Source organism: Panthera leo, chromosome A1 (genome assembly GCF_018350215.1).
Source record: "Panthera leo isolate Ple1 chromosome A1, P.leo_Ple1_pat1.1, whole genome shotgun sequence".
NCBI classification, from domain to species: Eukaryota; Metazoa; Chordata; class Mammalia; order Carnivora; family Felidae; genus Panthera; species Panthera leo.
Genome location: NC_056679.1, coordinates 169,116,347 through 169,137,974, shown reverse-complemented (window position 1 = coordinate 169,137,974; position 21,628 = coordinate 169,116,347). Strand labels below are relative to the sequence as shown.

Genomic DNA, 21,628 nt, shown 5'->3' with positions numbered 1-21,628 from the left:
AAGTACTGTAATAATGTAGAGATATTCTGCTAATACAGATCAATGTCTCTGAAAATGTATATGAGAAATATGGTATAATAACCTACCAGGTACCTCCTATTCCAACTTTATATACTGTCCTTAAATATTTACCCAAAAATTTTTAACGATATTTGAATTACTTAAAAAAAAAAAAGAAAGAGTTTTACTTAAATGATCTCTCTGATCTCTATTTTTGCATAAGGACATTTATAGACAGTAAGGTAGAAATTGCCAAATCACTTTCACAGCTTATTTACTTAAGGATATAGCTCCCTCTCTTCCCTACAACCACTCCCTTCCTTTCCCCCTTCCTCCGCCTCCTTCCTCCCTTCCTTTTCTTTGCTTTCTCTCTTTTTTATTTTTTCAGATTCTGTGTCTCCTCTCTATGCCCCTCCCCTGCTCATGCTCTGTCTGTCTCTCAAAACTGAACAAACGTTAAACAATAATAAAAAAGATAAATAAATAAAATGTTGTTGTTAGGTCCCAGTCTGTATGGCAAGTGAACAAGAACAATAAATGCTTACTAAATTAAATTCTTGAATTGTAAACATTATATATATATATATGTTGTACAGCCTTGAATTGTCATTGACTTGGCTATAACCCAAGGTAATAATCTCCTTGGTCTCTTTCTGTCAAGAGGCTTCTGTGTGAAGCCTCTCCTCTGGGGAGAAGATCCCTAGGATACAAATTTTTGTCCTTCATCAGCATGATTTCTTCAGCCTACTTTTATCAGGGTATCTCTTTGGGGGGAAAAAAACAGATTTGTGAGGGGATAATCTATCACCAGATGATACATCCCTATAATCTTTGGTCCAAAAATGTACTCTTAGTATGACTGCTTTCCCTGTCCTATCTAACCTCCTAGTTAGATTTCTTTTATCATTTAAAAGGCACTTAACTCTCCGTATCTTTTTGAAAAGGAATTATATGGCTAATAAAGAAGGTCTGAGCTCCATGTGTTTTGACATGCACTAAAGTAAGGCTTCAGTGTATGTAAGGGAAGCCCTAGGAGATGATTTGGTGTCATGAATAGGTGGATTAGTTAGGTCCGTGGTTTCTCTAATGTAGGCATCATGGATCAAATAATAAAGTTAATTCAGTTCAGGTGAGGACATGCCCTGTGACTTCTTGCTCACTTTCTACCATAGCACCAGTGCTGAGCAAGGAGGGTAGTAGACTCTTGGTTAATACTGAATGAAATATGACTGACCTGAAAGATACAAACATGATTAGGAGACACTATTCACCCTCAAAGAAATTAGAATCTGATTGGGATGAAGAGGAAATTGCATCACAATTTTGCCTCTCTGGTTTGTGTGGATTTGAAGTTTTGTTTTTAAGTTATTTGGTTTATTTTTAGGATAATGATACTGTTTTTACTTGATGAAGATACTGTGTGGCAGGTAAGACCTTTCCTTTGGCTCTGAACTTGTTTTCTTTCCCCTCCAGTCCGGAACATGCCCCGTGTGCCGCCGCCATTTCCCACCTGCCGTCATCGAAGCATCTGCCTCTGCTTCCTCCGAGCCTGACCAGGATGCCCCACCTTCAAACGACAGTTCTGCGGAAGCCCCCTAAATCTCAACACTTGAATGAGATCATTCTATCAAAGTAAATCTGCAAATTCCTTCTAAATCTGATGTGCAAATAATTATATATAAATAAATTTAAAATGCTATATATAGTCTATGCCATAGTTTAGAAAGAAGAATATTAACCTTTCTAAACTAAATTTAGGTTCGCATAAAGTACTAAACATTTTCAAGCTGAATGTTGAAGCAGTGCATCCATTTTCTTTAGTTGCATATGTTGATATTAATTGTAAAGTCAAGCTTACCAATTAACCCTCTCCGGAAGAAATAATCACGTATGTGGCACACATTATTGGTTTTGTCTGAAGTACTGCCACTAAGTGATTGTAATTAAGCTCTCCTGTTTGCATCAAATGTGAAAACTGTGATCACAACAGTAGTAAAATTTGGTTTCATTGGAAATAAAGAGAATTCTAAAACATGCTTTTTCATTGGTCCCTTTGCTTTTGCTACATCAGAACCTCTTGGTTCATAATACTGAGTGGTTTTTTAGGAAGGTGTCTGCTCTTTCATCCTTGTTTAAAATTAGGACTTTTTAGAATGCCAAACAAAAGCCAGAGTTTTAGCTAGAATATGACAAAATGTTTAAATCTTAAATGTAATCCCCCTGGAATGGTTAGGTAGTAAAATGAACTTTTTTTTCCCTAAATGGCGGATGTGCTTAAAAGTAAGGTTAGTAAAGCGTGAGTGCTTTACGGTGGTTGGTGCTTGAAGTAAGGTTAGTAAAGCTTATGAACAATCTGGCGTGCTTAGTGCTTGGTGTGATGAGATGAATTAGATGGCCTTACAAAATCCTTTCTACTTGGTTACAGTTATACTTGAGAACATGGCACCTTTGTTTAATAAATATTGGTTCTTAATTTATAAACTTATAAATAAATACATTTATAATAAGTGTAAGTGTAAATACATTTAAGTATATGTATTTATTTATAAATTTATAAATATTATAGTTTAAAATAACCTTGGTTCTGAAATACTTCAGAAAGTCTGAAAACAAGCATAAAGTGTTTCAACATCCATTCTGTTGTATCCTGAGGGGAAATCTGATCCTTACTAGAAGGTTAATTGTACCAACTTGTATAAAGGATAAAATTGATGGGGTACAGAAAAGATTTGGCCACATTTTTTACAATATACCTAAACCTTACCGTGTTATAATTTATTCCTTTAGAGAATTCCTGAACAAGGATTATTCATACTACATTTTTAGCATTTATTTCTTTACACTAATTTATTCTAATAAAATTATTCACCTGGAAATAAATGATAAAAATAGGTAGTTTCAGAGTAAGCCACAATGAGCCCTGGGTGAAAAGGAAGTAGATTTATATGATCACCTAGTGACTATGAGCAGGACTGAACATGTAACACAGTTCCTTTCTTATTTGTCTTTCTCTAAAATAGAGAAAAGAAGATCCTGACCCCAGATTTGCCCTCTGAAAGGGTTGTGTTCACATATTTCTATAAAAGTGAGGAAATGAGCTTTCCTTAGTTGTTTTTATGGGAAAGTTGACACTTGGGGTCATCCATAATTATATAACCGCAAAATAAGATTGCACAGTTTTCCATTTAGGTGATCACACCCAGTAGGCAAATAATGTACAAACAAGGACATAATATTTAACTTACAGATGTGATTTGCTATCAGCACCAGAGAATGATGTGTGTTAGAATGCCACATTTGAGCAAGTAAAATTGTAAAGCACGTCATGAGTGTACATCCATCTGAGTAGTACGTTGATAATTTAGTTTGGACACATAAAAGGAGTATTTCTATGGCTTCCCAAATGCAAAATTACGTTTTATTTGTGTAATTTTCTCTGAGTATTTATATTCCATCTCATTTCTCCATTCTTAAATGAATTTTCACTGTTGGCACATTTGAGGCTTAAATATAAGGAACATAACACTTGCATTCTAATTTTTGCATATATTGTAAATGTGTGTCTGGTATTTACAGCAAAATACTGTGTATCCTTTTATGGGTAAAACAAAACTGAACATTGCATGCATGTAATGTGGTGACTTTGTAATTTAGGGGTTCTTTGGGGCTTCTGTGACTTTGGAAGTGCTTACATTCAGGCCTTAATGTTGCATTAGCTAGCATGTTTTCCTTCTGATGTATATAGTCACTGTTGTATAAACTAATCTTTGCTTGTTTTCTACTCTGTGATCTTTCCATACCATATTTCATTGATGATCAGTTAGTGTCAAAGAGTCAAATCAGATTAAAATTAATTCTCATGTGTATATTGTGGAACTTTGTGGCTGGTGTGATTTTTAATTTTTTTCTTTTCTTTTTCTTGTTTTCTCTTTTGTTGTTTCCTTCCTTTAAGTAATATTGATCAGTTGTGACACTCGTTAAACTGACATTGCTACAGATTCCTCTGTAGTAAGTAAGCCACACATTATATTTAGGCAGTATTAAGGGACGTCAGTTTTCTTCTCCTAGATAGCAGCTGTCCCAAAGAAAATATTTCTTCTTTGCCTGTTAAGATGTAGCTATTATCTGCCAGTTGTTAAGAGGTTTTGGTTCCAAACTCAACCAGCAGTGTTGAGAGCTGAACTTAAGATAACTGTTGTACTTTTTGCTTTCCATCTGTTCCTATCCTTCATTCTTGGCTCCCTACTATCTGTAAACAGCTGCTATGAAGGAGAAAAGTTGAATTAGAGTTGGCTTAAAAATCTTCTTCAAGAAAATTGGGATTTTAGGATTTTCATTGTAACAAGTTGATACAGGCTGAGGCGGAAAAGTTCAGATACCAAAATACAGTTTGATTCTCTGAAACACTGTTTGGATCCTTTTGGAAAAGTTAAGGAATATATGAAGGTAAATTAGGAATAAGTATAAATATTGATAAAAGTATTGTTTCTCTTATTTCTCTATGTTAAGTGACTTGACCTAATAATTTTTTTTAACATTTTCTTCTTCCTTGTAATATGAATGCTGATATTTAAAGGTAGATCCATGTGGTTTTCTGTTGTGTTTCTTAATTGTTTATCTCTGAGCTAACTAACTCTTAAGATTATTTGTGATTTGGATTTATATATAAGCTGTTAAATATGTATGAACTGTTAAAATGGAATGCAAGTTTTTCAAAAGCCCAAGTCTAAATGTAATGATTGGTTTATTGTTCAACAACCCCAGTCCATCATTTTCCGTGTAAATCATAAACAATAAACAGGATGTACTCAGTGGTCCTTTCTAATATTTAATTGTGCAGTCACATCACTTCTATAATTTAACCCCTGAAGGATTTAGCATTAATGGCAAAGAACACAGCTATTAAGAGAGTCTGGAATAGGCTCCTGGGCACATGATTTTTTAGTCCTTGAACTGTGACCTAAGAAGGCCCTAACAGAGAGCCCAGCTGTGCAGAAGTAGTTGGTGGACTTCTGGACGGGCTCTGAAGGAGCAGTGTCTGCCTTCTCCTGCCTAATAATCTTAGCAATCCTGTGGGTTCAGCAGAGCCTGATTTCCACACTGACTCAGGACTGCAGAAACCCTCAAAGTTTCAGGACAGAGGTCCACCTCTCCTCAGTGGTTTCCTCCAAATCAGGCATAGGACTGTTACCAAGTCTACCTGTTTAGGAACATTCCCCGTGACTTCCCGAGGATTCACAGACCTCACCCATTTCAGAAAGGTAAATTGAGTGCTGATAGATATGCACACATTACATTAGAAAACTAATCATTCTTTTTAGAAGCTTTAGAATGTTTAGAATTATGATTCTCCCTTAATAGAATAAACGTGTGCTAGAAAAATACAGTTTCAGAGCAAGAAAGGAATGCTACATCTCTTTGTTAGTGCCAAATCATTTTATAATTGTGTCATATGATTTTCATTCACCCACTGCCTCCAGAGTTAGAGCCACTCAGCACTCCTACAAGGGATGGATTTCATTGTTAGAAGAGTGTCACCCAAATGTTCCTAAAACAGCACACATGTGACACTAGACAGAAAGGTCCTGTCTCTTTTGTGTGGTCACCTCTTCATACTTTCCCTCAGGCTTCGCGTTTTTCTCAGTTCTTAACATGATACCCTTCCAGACCAACCTGGCATTGGCTCTTTCAATCGCTCTCTTAAAATATGTTGCTCAGCACTGAACACAGTTCTTCTGTGGTGTGATGAGAGTATGGTCCAGAGGCGTTATTGCCAGCTTCAAAGTGATTCTCATGACTGTTATGATTGGAATATGTTGATGTTACCTATTATCATCACCATCATCATTAGGCAAGCATATCTATTGTCTTGCTGACTTTATAGTCATTGCTAATAAGCCAAGTCCATCCTAAAATTACTCACACAATTTCTTCTTAACCTAATTGAAGGACTGCATTCATCCTTATTAAATTTAACTCATAAAATCCTTATGAATTCTGATTCTTAGCCTTGTGTCAGTTTCAGTTTTTGATGAAGCATGTCTTTAGTTATTTAGTGGCTTTGTCAAAGTTGTTCATAAATATTAAATAGAACAAGATGAAATACAGACCCTCTTAAGAAAACCACTAGACTGTACTCTAGGCAACTTTGATCCATTAATCAGTACTTTACAGTTGTTGAAGTGCCTACCAGTCACTTAGGTGTTCATGGTTCTTCATCTTGCCTAAAAGGACACCATAAGAAATTGGCTGACAATCTGATTGCACTGTCTATGGAAGGAGCCTAATCTACTTACTAATACATTAAATCAAGAAAGGAAATGAAGTTAGCTGGAAATGCCTTATTTTTTTTTTTTAATGTCTTTAATGTTTATTTTTGAGAGAGAGAAAGAGGGAAAGAGAGGGAGAGAGAGAGAGCAAGTATGGGAGGGTCAGGGAGAGCGGGAGACATAGAATCTGAAGCAGGCTTCAGGCTCTGAGCGGTCAGCACAGAGCCCAACGCAGGGCTCAAACTCAGTAACTGCGAGATCATGACCTGAGCCGAAGTCTTAACTGACTGAGCCACCCAGGTGCCCCAAGAAAGTGCCATATTCTTACTGAAACCACAGTACCTCCTTTTCCGACTGCTCACAGACTGTCTGTTTATTTATCTGCCCTGGAATTTGATAAGTGTCAAGCTCATTTTTATAATTTTTAGAACCTACCATTTTTTCCTCTCAAAAATTGTGATATTTGATGTAACATGACCCTGACAAGTCACTTAATTGTTCTGCTTCTGTTTTTTCTATAAAGTAATGAATCTAAATTATAGGTTCAGTACTACTGTTTGTGCATGGGAAAAGGTTTGAAAAAAATGTTCTCTGTTGATAACGCAAAGTCATGGGGAAATATGGTTGCTTTCCATCACTGTTTGATTTTTGGTACTACCTTTTAGGATTGATGAACATTTCAGATGAAAATCTTACAAGCGTCTTAATCACCTTTCAGAAGTTGAAAGATTCTGACAGGGGAACTTTATTAAATAGAATTTAATAATTTTACTAAAAGGCTTCATGCCTGGATATGGCAGTTTCCTCCATCTTGTATTCTTAGTTTATAATCAATATGCAGTTTTTATAGTGAAAATTGAAGATGGGAAGGTCTTTATCTTTTCAGGAAGATTCCACCTCTTAGTCACTGTCAGTAAGAGAAATTCTGCAAGCCATTATGATTTCTTTTCATTATAACGCAGCATTTCTTGTTAACAAAATTCATTGGAAAAAATGCATTTTTACATTATAAGACTAGTTCCCACTTACGACATGCTAAGTATTAGACATTGTTCAGGCTCTCTGTTTTAGTTCATCTTCATAATGAATCTGCAGGGAAGGTTGTTTCATTCCAACTCTACAAATTAAAAAATTGAATCCTGGTTCTTAAGAGCTCAAGGATTCTTTATAATTCATGCCATCTTCCTGGATAGGAGCAACCTATCTGATCACTGTTAATATTTAGGTAATTTGTTTGAAATGAAGTCTGAGTTTTAAAAATGAGGGAAAAAATGGAGTGGGGGAGCTGTTGAAAATTCTAGAAAGTATTTTGTTCGTTTTTCCTTGCCATATTATTTTGGTAAATTGTTACAGAGAGATATTTTTGCCTTAAGTAATGTACTGCTGACTAAAGCTCTAATGTCCTCTTTAGTAAAGTTTTTTAGTCATCATTAAGATCTGATGAGAACCTCCTAGCTGCCTGACAGTTTGGGATCCTTAAATTATCCTGCCGAGACTCTGGCCTGAGATGTATGGCATGCTCTTGTCTCTTCAGCCAGTGCGACCTCACTAATGTAGACACCTGTCTGTAAGTGACTTAGCCCTACCCTTTTCAGAAGTCTCTGGATTTTTTCCTTAATTCCCTGAACAATTGTAATCACGTCAGAGTAAAGAACCTACCCACAAATGGTTTCATCAGTAGGAATAGACATTTGACAGAGCGTTTCCTTTTGATTTCAATCCTTAAATGCTATTTTAAATTCTTTCCAGGCACTTAAGCTATGCCCTAGTTCCATTTGTCTTTTACTTATGTTGCTGTTGTTAATAGAACCCAAGTGTTAATGGCTATTATAAGGGGCTTCACTACATACCATCATCCTGACCAACCAGTCTTTGGCCTCAACAAATAATTCCTCCTTTTGACTAGCTATTCCAAGTACCCTCAAGCCTGAGGAATCTATAGTTATGTTGCTATGTTTGTAGGTTGAAGATCTCTTAGGAGGTTTTGGCCCCGTGACTCCCAGCAGATCGTGATATCTCACAACCAGGGAAGTTGGAAAGTTGATCTTCCAGAGATGGGGCTGAGCAGAATGGAGGGAAGAAGAAAACCTAAAAGTGTTTTACCTTATTTCCCGTGCTCTACTTTTATTACTTTTCCCTCCTACTCCATGTGTTCTGTGGCATTTACAAGTAAGCATCCAGTGTGTTTTTACCCTGAAATTGGTACATAAAGCAGGCGTTTCTGAAGCATTGCTTTCCTGCTGGCTGTGTAGCCTCTGGGGCAAGATACCTTACACATTTTGGTAACCATGTGGGAACTAACATACCCTAAAAACTATCTTACTAAAGGCTTGACAGGGAGTAAGCACCACTGTCAACTTGCCAAATTTACTACATTGTAACTCAAAGCAGCTGAATGCTGTTTGGGTTATAAAGAACAGAAGGAGGTACAGAAAGATGTAGGGTAGTGAGTAAATCAGCAAACATTTGTTGAGTGCATATTATATGCCCGGAACTTTTATAGGTAATTTTATATGCATTATCTTAGTGAATCCTAACAAAAATTCTTAGAGGTAGACTATTCTAATCTCCAAAAGGCATCAAAAGGTTCAGTAGCTGCCAAGGGTCACATATCTAGTAAATAAGAGAGTCAGGATTTGACCGGTGCTCTGTTGTATTGCTTTCTGCATAGGTAAGTGAGTTAACACTCAAGCTAAATATAAATAAGGTAAATTCCAGCTGCAGTACTGGTAGTTCTTACACACTCACCCACAAGTTCAGTAGCCCCTTATAACATTGTTTCAGTGGAGATGAAAACAGTAAACATTGGGACCCACAACAACTCAGAAGTTGGTAACTACCAGTGTTACACAGAGAATAAACCCAAAGAGGCTAAGGAGAGGAGCCTAAACACATTAAATTGATTTATTCTCCTACCTGCAAAACGATCTCACCAGATGCAGAAGTGTATGTTAACTCTCAAACCCACTGCGGAGAGAATTCTGCCTCCACCATTTTTCTCTTGTCAGTCCCTGCGGCACCCACAGTTCCAGTGACCACTATCCACATCTCTAAATAAGCAAGATCAATGATGTATGTAGTCAAAGGAAACCTGCCGTATTTCTACAGAATGGTAAGGCAAGTTGGTAGAAAGCAAGTTGTGATTAAATAGGGGTAAATGTCAAGTCCCTACTGTTACACTAAATCCACTCTACATGGTCTTGTTCTGTCCTAATTAGTCTCAGTCCCAGACGGCTAAGCCTTTTGGTTAATGAAAACCCATGGCCTCATCATGTCCAGTAACAGATACCGCAGGAGGCCGAGAGAGCATTGCCAGAGCAGCTTCGCAGAAGTTGCTTGTCTATTCATAGACTGCTTTGCACTTAGAATCAATGAAAAGTTAATGATTACATCACCAATATACAACCTCACTTAAGGAGGCAGTGGTGCAGCCCATGACCGGACAGCCAGCAAATGTTGGAGCTAGGACTTAAATTCAGGTTTTTTTGACCACAAACTTTCTTACTGGTTGACCAAAAGCTATTCTCTTGATTTCTTGCCCAGTGTAATTCTTTGGTAAGCCAGGGCAACAGCTAAGGCTAGATCAGAAATCGGTTGCATTTGCTTACAAACCTGCTTTGTACATAGGTCCTCAGCTGCAAGCAGACAGAGTGGGAAAATAGTGGCAAGTAAGCAGATCAAGCCATTTACTTGTGAGTTGCTTTTTCTCTGCTTCCATTTTTGGGTCAGTTTTTTTATGTTTGTTTGTTTATTTTGAGGTGTGGGGAGGGGCAGAGAGAGGGAGAAAGAGAATCCTAAGTGGCCTCCATGCTATCAGTGGAGAGCCCAACATGGAGCTCGATCCCATAAACCAAGAAATCATGACCTGAGCCAGAATCAAGAGTCAGATGTTTAACCAACTGAACCACTCAGCCTCCCAGGTCAGTTTTAAGTTAGGAAAACTTGAGGAGGGGAGGGGAGGGAGAGAGTGTGGGGAAGCAGAGCGGAAGAGCTGGTCTCCAGAATGAGACCAAATAAAAGCAAATGTTAGCAGTTCTCCAGCTTCTGGCAATCGAGAATTTCTCCACAGGTATTTGCCACATGTTAACCGTCTAAGGGGTTTTTATAAAGATATGTCAATATTTTTTAAAAAGCATATTTCAATAACATTTCAAAAATACGTGTGCAATTAAAAGAAGATACAACAAACCCCCATCGTCTATCTTCATGGCTTTAAAAATTTAAGAATTATTAACATTTTACCATATTGGCAAAAAAAACAAACAAACCACATATGTATATTTAGGTATATATAGCTGTTCCTTTTCCTCAAAAACAGGCAGCGTCCTCTAGGAAATTTGACTTCAACCTGCATACACAGACTCCTTCTCAGACACCCTCCTGAAGCCCTATGGGTCTCCCACAGTCAAAGGTGATGAGCTTTGCCTAGCTCATCACCTGTGATCACTTGGCTGGAGGCAGTATCGTGGAATACTGGCCCAGAGAGTGCCAGACTGGGAATGAATGTTGCCTGAGGTGCAGGAAAGGTGGGGACGGGGCCTGAGAGCTGTCTCCGTCCACAGTCCACAGCTCTCCTTCACTGTGTGCCCACCACCTCTCCTTTCCCTGTGGGATGTGCCAAAGTCGGTCAGCCCAGCAGCAAGGTAAGCTTCCCTCCCTGCAGGCTCTAAGAGACTGCGTTATTGTAACGCCCTGCTCCCAAATCACTGAGAAAGTTTAGTTGCACTGCATTCAGGAAGACATCCATAATTCATGTCTCAAAGCATTAGTTTGTCCTTCTTGGGTTGGATTCTCTCTGCAGAAAATTCTACCATCTAACCTCTGGCCCATAATTCACCCCTGCAAAGTCTGCAGGAGGCCTCACGGGAAACAACATTTCTTCTGCTCTGAGCCTGGAGGTTAAGCGCATTTCATCTATTCCAGACTGGAGTCTAGGCGGCCTTTGCGTTCCTGAGAGCTTGCCCTGCAGCAGGCCCACTATTAAAATGAAAGTAGAGGGTGAAATTTGGGGCTTTGTAAGTATGGCAATACTGATTAGTAATCACTAGGAGCCCAGTGATTGCTTCATGGTCCTGAAGTAGAAAACCTGCTGCGTTTAAAAAAAAAAAAAAAATCACAATGAAGGGAACATTTTGTCTTGTAAATTGAGTAACAGCATTCCCCTGTGACCTGTTAATGTCAAACATGTCTACAAAAGCGAGGATAAGCTTCTTTGCACCCAGGGAGAATAGTTTTTCTTTAGAAGTACAAATTTAGGGGTGTTCTCTGCAGACTTTCTTGAAAGAGCCTGAAAAGAGGGAAGCTGAGGCAATATTTACACACTCCCAAACATAAGTGAAGGAAAACCCCTCAATCCTGCCCATTATTCTGGAGATGACAGGTACTAGTCTTTTCTTATTCTTCTCAGTCGCTTCTTCCGTCCCTCCACTCCTTCCTTTGTTTGCACCTTCTTTCCTTCATCAGCCAGGTTGCCTGAGTTTCAATCCCAAGTCCAGCTGTGTGCTAGCTATGAAATCTTGGGTAGCTTACTTGACCTCCATGTGTATGTTGCCTCATCTATAGAACGGGGACAGGCTGCATTTCTCTCGTAGGACTGTGAGTTAATACGCATAAAGTACTTAGAATCCCGTCAGGTACATAGTAAGTGTTGGGTGGGAACCCTTAGTCTGCATTTCCCTTGTTTCCTTCCATGTGGAGGGAAGCCTACTGCTGAGACACTCCCCTCCCACTCCCCCTCCCACGCTCTCCCACTCTGCACTTGCTGGAGGGTGACTTACTCTGATTAGAATTAGGGTGACTAAAACTAAAGCCCTTTTCCTCCCTTGGAAGTGAGCGGTTGCCTCTGCTTTGCCGAGGGCAGCCCTCATTGAGGGTAACACTGCAATGTCGGCGCGGTGGTCAGGCGGATTCCAGGGTTCACTACAGAGGAGAGCACAGTCCTCAGACCCTCCTGCCTGTCACCACAGACTGGGGTCCTGCGCCTCTGAGTTCCTTTCTCAAAAAGTTCCAAGTCCCCCTTCAGAGCATGGGAGTGGCCTGACTGACAGTGACATCTGGGTGGAGGGTGAGTGTTGACCCCAGACCTATCTCTGTCTTTGGGGTGTCCCCCTCACCCTCTATCTACCCTGTAAGTGGTACCTTCAAGCAGACGCTCCAGGGGGTGCCAACATTGATGTCCATGCGGTCATTCTAGGGCTCCATAGCCAGGCTCTGGTTCTAGGAAGGCATCCTGGCCAGCAATTCTCCTGCTGACTGGCAGCATATTTCCTTTGCAAGAGTGGGCAAGATTAGGCCACTGGAATCACGCCCATTTCAAGTGTGTCTCATGCACATCAGAAACAAAGCAAGCTCAGGTCTTGGCTTGAGCTACATGTGCCACCTGGTCTATGAGACTCAAGGTGGGGGCTGGCAGATGTGCAGCAGGTGTTCCACCCCTACTGCTAGCACCCAGAGTGCCAACCCCCAGCCGGTGGGCTCCAGGGTGGCTATGCCCATCCCCTCTGAGGACACTTGAGAGCATTACTTCACAACACCAATAGGCCCTTTCCATCCATGTCCTCTCCTGCCTCCAATTGTGGTGACATCATTCTCTCACAAGTTGTTTTTAAGCTGTGCTGGATCAGAGGTTGGCGTTTCTTGTGCAAAAGGAACTGCTCATCACCCCTCCTCTCTGCTAATGGTGTGTGGGAGGCAGGGGTGCTGTCTCCATGGAAAGAGATGACATTTTAGAAATGCGGAGACTACAGCCTAAGGAGTTCAAGAACGGATGTCGTTGGAAGACATGTTGCTATGTTGATGCTATAAGATTCTGAACACTACATTTAACATATCCAGAAATTGAAGTTACTCACATTTTCCTGTATATTCCTATTGAGACTTGCATATGTGGTCATCATCAACAAAGCACAATAACAACCTCTGATATAGTCAGTCATTGGATGCAGCTATTCACAGGTGACACTTTGGGTGATAAAGTGTCAGAAGTGATGATGTAACCAGCATTAAGTAAATGGAATTAGGGAACTGCAGAGGGAAGAAGACCTGTATTGTTTCGATACAAACAGACCCTGAAAGGCCATGACATCATGAGTAATAATGCTATTGTTATCATTTCTTCAGTGTGGGAGATAAAAAATTAGCTAGGAACATTGCAAATTACAATAAAGAACATGAGTAACTGGTTCCTGGACCTGGACAGGAAGAAGTGATGCCTGAATAGTATGAAAAATCTTCATATGAACTGATAGGACCACAAACAAGTTGTAAGTACGTCTTCTTCATTCATTATTTGTTCTCAATCTTGATTGGTAAATCACAGTACTTCACTTGGACCCATGGGTTTTATAATATTTTTTATTCAAATTGTTTATATAGACAAGAGCCCAACAAAAATATTTTTCAGAGTCTTGCACATTCTAGGGGTGATCCTGGAGAGAAGTATTTGCCCATAGAAACAGCCATTTCCCTCACCTTAGCCTTTATTGGTAACAAGGTGCTACTTGAGTCACTATCAGCCACTCTTCTGTCTTATTTCTCAGTTTGTTTAGAATTTGATCAGGGAAGAAGAATGCTCTTTATTCAGACCCTCTCAAAGTCCCCAGTTGTAAGCATTCAGTAAAGGTTGCCTATTATCATTTTTTAAACATTTGGGTTGCTTAAACTGACATATTATTTTTAGGTGTAAAACATAACGACCCAGTATTTGTATATATTACGAAATGATCACCCCAATGAGCCTAGTTAACATTTGTGCCATATGTAGTGACAAATTTATTTTTCCTTGAGATGAGGACTCTAAAGATCTATCAGGAACTTCCAAATATGCAGTACAGTATTAGCTGTAGTCACCATGCTGTAAATTACATCTCTAGGACTTATTTATTTTATAACTGTAAGTTTCTACTCTTTGACCTCATGTACCCTTTTTGCCTATATCCCCCAAATCCTCCCACCCCTGGCAACCACCAGTCATTTCTCTGTATCTCTGAGCTTGGGGATTTCCTGATTTTTGGTTTTTGAACTGTTTTAGATTTCACATATAAGTGAGATCATACAGTTTATGTCTTTCCCTGTCTAACTTACTTCACTTGGCATAATGCCCTCAACTTCCACCCATGTTGTTGCAAATAGCAAGATCTCCTTCTTCTTTATGGCTGAATAGTATTCCTGTGTGTGTGTGTGTTTCTCTGTATATTTTCTTTATCCATTCATCCATCGATGGACATTTACATTGCTTCCATATCTTGGCTATTGTAAATGATGCTACAATAAACATGGGGGTGGATGTATCTTTTAGAATTAGTGCCTTCATATTCTCAAGATAAATACCCAGAAGCAGAATTGCTGGATCATATGGTAGTTCTGTTTTTAAATTTTTGAGGAAACTTCATACGGTTTTCCAGAGTGGCTGCACCAGTTTACATTCCCACCAACTGTAAGGGTTCCCTTTTCTCCAAATCCTTGCCAACACTTACTATTTCTTATATTTTGGATGACAGTATTTCTAACAGGAGGTGTGAGGTGCATCTCATGATTTTGATTTGCATTTCCCTGGTGACTAGTGATGTCAAACATCTTTTTATGTACTTTTTGGCTATTTGTATATGTTCTTAGGAAAAATGTCTATTTGGGTCCATTTCCATTTTTAAAACCAGATTATTTGTTTTTTGCTGAGTTGTATCAGTTCTTTATACATTTGCCATATTAACCCTTTATCAGAAATATTATTTGCAAATACTTCTCTCAGTAGTTTGTCTTTTCAATTTGTTGATGGTTTCCTTTGATGTGTAGAAGATTTATGTAGAATATTTATGTTTCTACGAATGTATCCAGGAATTTATCCAAGAATTTAGGCTGTCAAATGTACTGGTATATAGTTGTTCTAGAAGTCTCTTATGGTCCTGTGGATTTCTGCAGTATCAGTTGTATTGTCTCCTCTTTCATTTCTGATTTTATTTATTTAAGCCCTCTCTGTTTTTTGGTGAGTGTACCTAAAGGTTTATAATTTTATTTATCTTTTCAAAGAACAAGCTCTTAGATTGATCTTTTCTATTGTCTTTTTAATCTTTCTTTATTTCCACTCTGTGATTTCTTTCTTTCTACTTACGTTGGACTTCATTTGTTCTTTTTCTAGTTCCCTGGGGTATAAAATTAGGCTGCTTATTTGAGATTTTTCTTGTTTCTTGAGGTAGACATTTATCACTATGGGCTTCCCTCTTAGCACTACTTTTGCTCTATCACGTAAATTTTGGTGGTATGTTGTATTTTCATTTGTCTCAAGGTATATTTTGATTTCCTCATTGATTTATTAGTTGTTCAATAGCATGTTTAATGAGCACATATTTGTGAAATTTCCAGTTTTCTTTTTGTAATTGATTTCTAGTTTCATACCATTGTGGTTGGAAAAGATGCCTGAAATGATTTCAGTCTTCTTAAATTTGTTAAAACTTATTTTGTGGCCTATATAATTTATCCTGGAGAATGTTCCTTGTGCACTTGAGATGGATGTGTATTCTGCTTCTTTTGGATGGAATGTTTTGTTAACTCTAATATGTTGTTTAAGGCTAGTGTTTCCTTACCAAGTTTGTCTGGATGATGTATCATTGATACAAATGGGGGGTTAAAGTCTCTTTTATTGCACTGCTGTCTGCACTGCTACAGACCCTTTAGGTCTGTTAATACTTACCTCTTATATTAAAGTGCCCCTGTGTGGGCTGCATAAGTATTTACATGTTACAGTATTTAATGTTATATCCTGCTTTTATTGACCACTTTATTATTACACAATGCTCTTCCTTTTCTCTGCTGATAGCCTGTGTTTTAAAGTCTATGTTGTCTGATATAAATATAGACACTCTAGTTTTCTTTTGGTTTCCATTTGTTTGGAATGTCTTTCTCACTCCACCACTTTTTGTCTGTGTGTATCCTTATATCTGAAGTGAGGCTTTTATAGGCAGCACATAAGTGAGTCTTGGTTTTTTACCCACTCAGTCACTCTGCATCTTTTGATTGGAGAATTTAATCCTTTTATATTTAAAGTGATTTTTGATAGGTACGTACTTATTTCCAGTTTATTTTTTTTATTTAATTAATTTTTTTTTAATTTACATCCAAGTTAGTTAGCATATAGTGCAACAAAGATTTCAGGAGTAGATTCCTTAATGACCCTTACCCATTTAGCCCATCCCCCCTCCCACAACTCCTCCAGTAACCCTTTGTTTGTTCCCCATATTTAAGAGTCTCTTATGTTTTGTCCCCTTCCCTGTTTTTATATTATTTTTGCTTCCCTCCCCTTATGTTCATCTGTTTTGTATCTTAAAGTTCTCATATGGGTGAAGTCATAAGATACTTGTCGTTCTCTGAATGACTAATTTTGCTTAGCATAATACCCTCTAGTTCCATCCATGTAGTTGCAACTGTCAAGATTTCGTTCTTTTTGATTGCCGAGTAATACTCCATTATGTGTTTATGTGTGTGTGTGTGTATACACACACACACACACACACACACACCACATCTTCTTTATCCATTCATCCATCAGTGGACATTTGGGCTCTTTACAAAAAGAAGAATTGTTTCCAAAAACAGGCTTTCCAACTTTGGCTCTTGTTGATAGCACTGCTATAAACATGGGGGTGCATGTGCCCCTTTGAAACAGCACACCTGTATCCCTTGGATAGGTACCTAGTAGTGCAATTGCTGGGTCCTAGCGTAGTTCTATTTTTAATTTGCTGAGGAACCTCCATATTGTTTTCCAGAGTGGCTATACCAGTTTGCATTCCCACCAACAGTGCAAAAGAGATCCTCTTTCTCCTCATCCTTGCCAACATCTGTTGTTGCCTGAGTTGTTAATGTTAGCCATTCTGACAGGTGTGAGGTAGTATCTCATTGTGATTTTGATTTGTATTTCCCTGATGATGAGTGATGTTGAGCATTTTTTTCATGTGTTTGTTGGCCACCTGGATGTCTTCTTTGGAGAAATGTCTATTCATGTCTTTTGCCTGTTTCTTCACTGGATTATTTGTTTTTTGGGTGTTGAGTTTGATAAGTTCTTTACAGAGTTTGGATACTAACCCTTTATCTGATATGTCATTTGCAAATATCTTCTCCCATTCCGTCAATTGCTCTTTAGTTTTGCTGATTGTTTCCTTCGCTGTGCAGAAGCTTTTTATTTTGATGAGATCCCAACAGTTAATTTTTGCTTTGGTTTCCCTTGCCTCCGGAGATGTGTTGAGTAAGAAGTTGCTGTGGGCAAGGTCAAAGAGGTCTTTGCCTGCTTTCTCCTCGAGGATTTTGAAGTCTTTCTATCTTACATTTAGGCCTTTCATCCCTTTTGAGCTTATTTTTGTGTATGGTGTAAGAAAGTGTTCCACGTTCATTTTTCTGCATGTCTCTGTCCAGCTTTCCCAGCACCACTTGCTGAAGAGACTGTCTTTATTCCATTTGATATTATTTCCTGCTTTGTCAAAGATTAGTTGGCCATATGTTTGTGGGTCCATTTCTGGGTTCCCTATTCTGTTCCATTGATCTGAGTGTCTGTTTTTGTGCCAGTCCCATACTGTCTTGATGATTACAGCTTTGTAATACAGCTTGAAGTCTGGGGTTGTGATGCCTCCTGCTTTGGTTTTCTTTTTCAAGATTGCTATGGCTATTTGGGGTCTTTCCTGGTCCATACAAATTTTAGGATTGTTTGTTCTAACTCTGTGAAGAATTTTGGTGTTATTTTTATAGGTATTGCATTGAATATGTAGATTGCTTTGGGTAGTATTGACATTTTAACAATATTTGTTCTTCCTATCCAGGAACATGGAATCTTTTCCCATTTTTTTTGTGTCTTCTTCAGTTTCTTTCATAAGCTTTCTATAGTTTTCAGTGTATAGATTTTTCACCTCTTTGGTTAGATTTATTCCTAGATATATTATGGTTTTTGATGCAATTATAGATGGGATTGATTCCTTGATTTCTCTTCCTGTTGCTTCACTATTGGTGTATAGAAATGCAACCAATTTCTGTGCATTGATTTTATATCATGCAAGTTTGCTGAATACATGGATCAACTCTAGCAGTTTTTTTTGGTGGAATCTTCTGGGTTTTCCATATAGAGTATCATGTCATCTGCAAAGAGTGAAAGTTTGACCTCCTCCTGGCTGAGCTGGATGCCTTTTATTTCTTTGTGTTGTCTGATTGCAGAGGCTAAGACTTCTAATACTATGTTGAATAACAGTGTATTGCCCGTTTATTAATTGCTTTCTGGCTGTTTATAGTTCCACTTTGTTCCTTTCTACTTCTCTTGCTCTCTTCCTTTGGAGTTTGTTGACTTTCTTTAGTGGTATTCTTAGATTACTTTCTCATTATCTTTAGTGTATCTAGTATAGATTTTTGCTTTGTGGTTACCATGAAGATTACATAGGACAACCTATATTTATCGCTTATTTTCTTTTTTATACATGTATTTTCAAGAGAGAGTGCAAGAAGGGGAGAGGAGTAGAGGGAGAGAAAGAATTTTAAGCAAACTCCACTCTCAGTTCAGAGCCCATCACAGGCCCTGATCTCATGACCCTGGGACCTTGACCTGAGCTGAAATCAAGAGTTGGATGTTCAGGGGCACCTGGGTGGCTCAGTTGGTTAAGCGGCCAACTTCAGCTCAGGCCATGATTTCATGGTCCATGAGTTCCAGCCCCGCGTCCGGCTCTGTGCTGACAGCTCAGAGCCTGGAGCCTGTTTCAGATTCTGTGTCTCCCTCTCTCTCTATGACCCTCCCCCGTTCATGCTCTGTCTCTCTCTGTCTCAAAAATAAATAAATGTTTAAAAAAAAAAAGAGAGAGAGTTGGATGTTCAACCCAGTCATGCAAGTTCCCCTATCACAGTCTATTTTCAGTTGATAACAACTTAAGTTTGAATGCATTCTAAAGCTCTACATTTATACTCTTCCCCACAATGTTTTATATTTTTGACACACAGTTTATTTATTTTTATCTTGTATCTCTTATTTAATTATTGTAGTTATAGTTGTTTTTACTACTTTTCTTCTTTAACCTTCATTTTAGCTTTATAAGTGATTAATCCACTACCTTTACTATATATTTATCCTTATCAATGAGATTTATACTTTCATTGTTTTCTTATTATTAATAAGCACCCTTTCTTTCAGCTTAGAGAAGTCCTTTTAACATTCCCTGTAAGGCCAGTTTAGTAGTGAACTCCCTGAGGTTTTTCTTGTCTGGAAAACTCTTTATCTCTCCTTCAATTTTGAATGATAACTTTGCCAGGTGGAGTGTTCTTGGTTACAAATGTTTTACTTTCAGCACTCTGAATATATTGTGCTAGTTTTCTTCTGACCTGCAAAGCTTCTGCTAAAAAATTGACTGATAGTCTTATGGGGGCTCCCTTGTATGTAACAAGTTGCATTTCTCTTGCTACTTTTAAGATTCTCTTCTTGTCTTTAACTTTTGACATTTTAATTATATGTGTCTTGGTGTGGCTCTCTTTGGGTTCATGGACTTCGTGGATCTGGAAGCCTGTTTCCTTCCCCAGGTTAGGGAAGTTTTCAGCTATTATTTCTTCCAATAAGTTTTCTGTCCTTTCTGTTTCTCTTCTCCTTTTGGCACTCCTATAATGTGAATGTTAGTCTGCCTGATGTTTTGCCATACATCCTTTGAGCTATCTTCACTTTTTTAAATTCTCTTTTCTTTTTGTTGCTCTGATTGGGTGAGTTCCACTGCCTTGTCTTTGAATTGAGTGATCCTTTCTTCTGTTTTATCTAGTCTTCTATTGAACACTTCTAGTCTATCTTCAGCTCAGTTTTTCTTCAACTCTATGACATCTATTTGGTATTTTCATATATTTTCTATTTTATTGTTGAAATTCTCACTGTTAATCCATGCTTCTCCCAAGTTCAGTCAATATCTTTATGACCATTACTTTAAACTGTTTATCAGGTAGATAATTCTCTCCATTATATTAAAAAATTTTTTTCTGAGGTTTTATCTTGTTCTGTGTTTCCTCGTTTTGCTTGACTATTTTTATGTACTAGATGAAACAGCCACCTCTTCTAGTCTTCAAGGAGTGGCCTCATGATAAACCTTATCATCAACCATGTCCTAGCTCTTGGTTGTCTCTCAAGCTTTTGTGATTGTCCAAGCAGCCTATTTTGTTTTCAGTAGCGCCTAGTTGTTAAGGATGTGCTAAGATCTGTCAGTGTCCCAAAGAGGGGGATCTCAGTGAACACCTAGGTTCAGGCTGATTGGAAGTCAGATCTCAGGCAGCAGCTTTTAAAGTAAGCAAATATATACAGCCCTGTGGGACTGCAAATATAAGCCTTGCTGGCCAGCAGACAAGTAATTGGAGGTATCCCCTGGGCAACAATCACAAAAATTGGCTCCAGGCAATCATATAAGCTCCATTCTTAGAGACACAGGTAAACTCTAGTGTGGCAGAGAGACAGCACAGAGATGGCATGTCACCTGGCCTGTGTTCCCTGAGAACCCCTCCTTAGGCCTCTAGATATACATCAAACCTGAAGCCTGCCCCTCAGGCTCCAAAATAAGCAAATAAGCATCTTTCTTTGAAGGACTGGGGTTGTGTTTCTGTCTGCTACCTGTACAATGCCCTGGGGGTGGTAGTCTGCTAAAAACTCTCTTTCTGATTATTACATTCCCATGTAACCCAGGAATGCAAGGTCCCCTGACCTCCAGAGCCACATAATCAAGGGATGTCCCCTGGGTTGCAGCTGCAAAAACCAGGGCACAACATAAGAACTGGGGCACCAGACATCTCTAAAAATTCCCCTGCAGAGTATGCAGAGGGAGAGTGCAAAGATGGAGCCTGCTGGTTAGAGGGTAAAGATGGCACCCACTAAGGGGGTAAAGGGAGTTAGAGTAAAAAAAACCAAAAAACATCTGCCAGCTTTAGCAAGGTCAAGGGAGAGCACAAAAATGGTGCCCACCATCTCCTTCATCCCTGGAGAGTATCCCCAGCAGCCCCTGCCCCTCTGGGTGATGCTTTATGGTTAACAAATGAATCTCTTTTTCATAAAGTCAGGGCACTTTTCAAATAGCTGCTTCTGCACCAGGCCTTGGAGTGAGTGAGTCCACACACAAGCCCCTTAAGAGGCCTTTCTCAGTTCACCACAGCTCATTGGGTCTCCTGGAAGTGAGCCCCATTGGTTTTCAAAGACTCATGTTTTGGAGGCTCATCTGTAGGGTATAGGTCTCAAAATATGGAGTGTCTGATGTTATGAACAGTTCACTCCTCAGAGTTTATAAATTCCCTCCCAATTATGGGTCGTGGTGCTGAGGGTGTGGTTTATGGTGAGATTGTGTCTCAGCCTCTCCTGCCTACTTCCATGTGGCCTTCTTCTT

General features: G+C 38.8%; 1 protein-coding gene across 1 annotated transcript in view; it reads left to right on the top strand.

The window, feature by feature from the left end:
- PJA2 (praja ring finger ubiquitin ligase 2) overlaps nt 1-4,814 on the top strand; it is a 68,949-nt gene extending 64,135 nt beyond the window's left edge. The window contains exon 10 of the mRNA XM_042944853.1: nt 1,474-4,814. Within this exon, the coding sequence (XP_042800787.1) occupies nt 1,474-1,599 (126 nt within the window). The 3' untranslated portion in view covers nt 1,600-4,814. The remainder of the gene's footprint in view (nt 1-1,473) is intronic.
- Nucleotides 4,815-21,628: the final 16,814 nt, after the last annotated feature.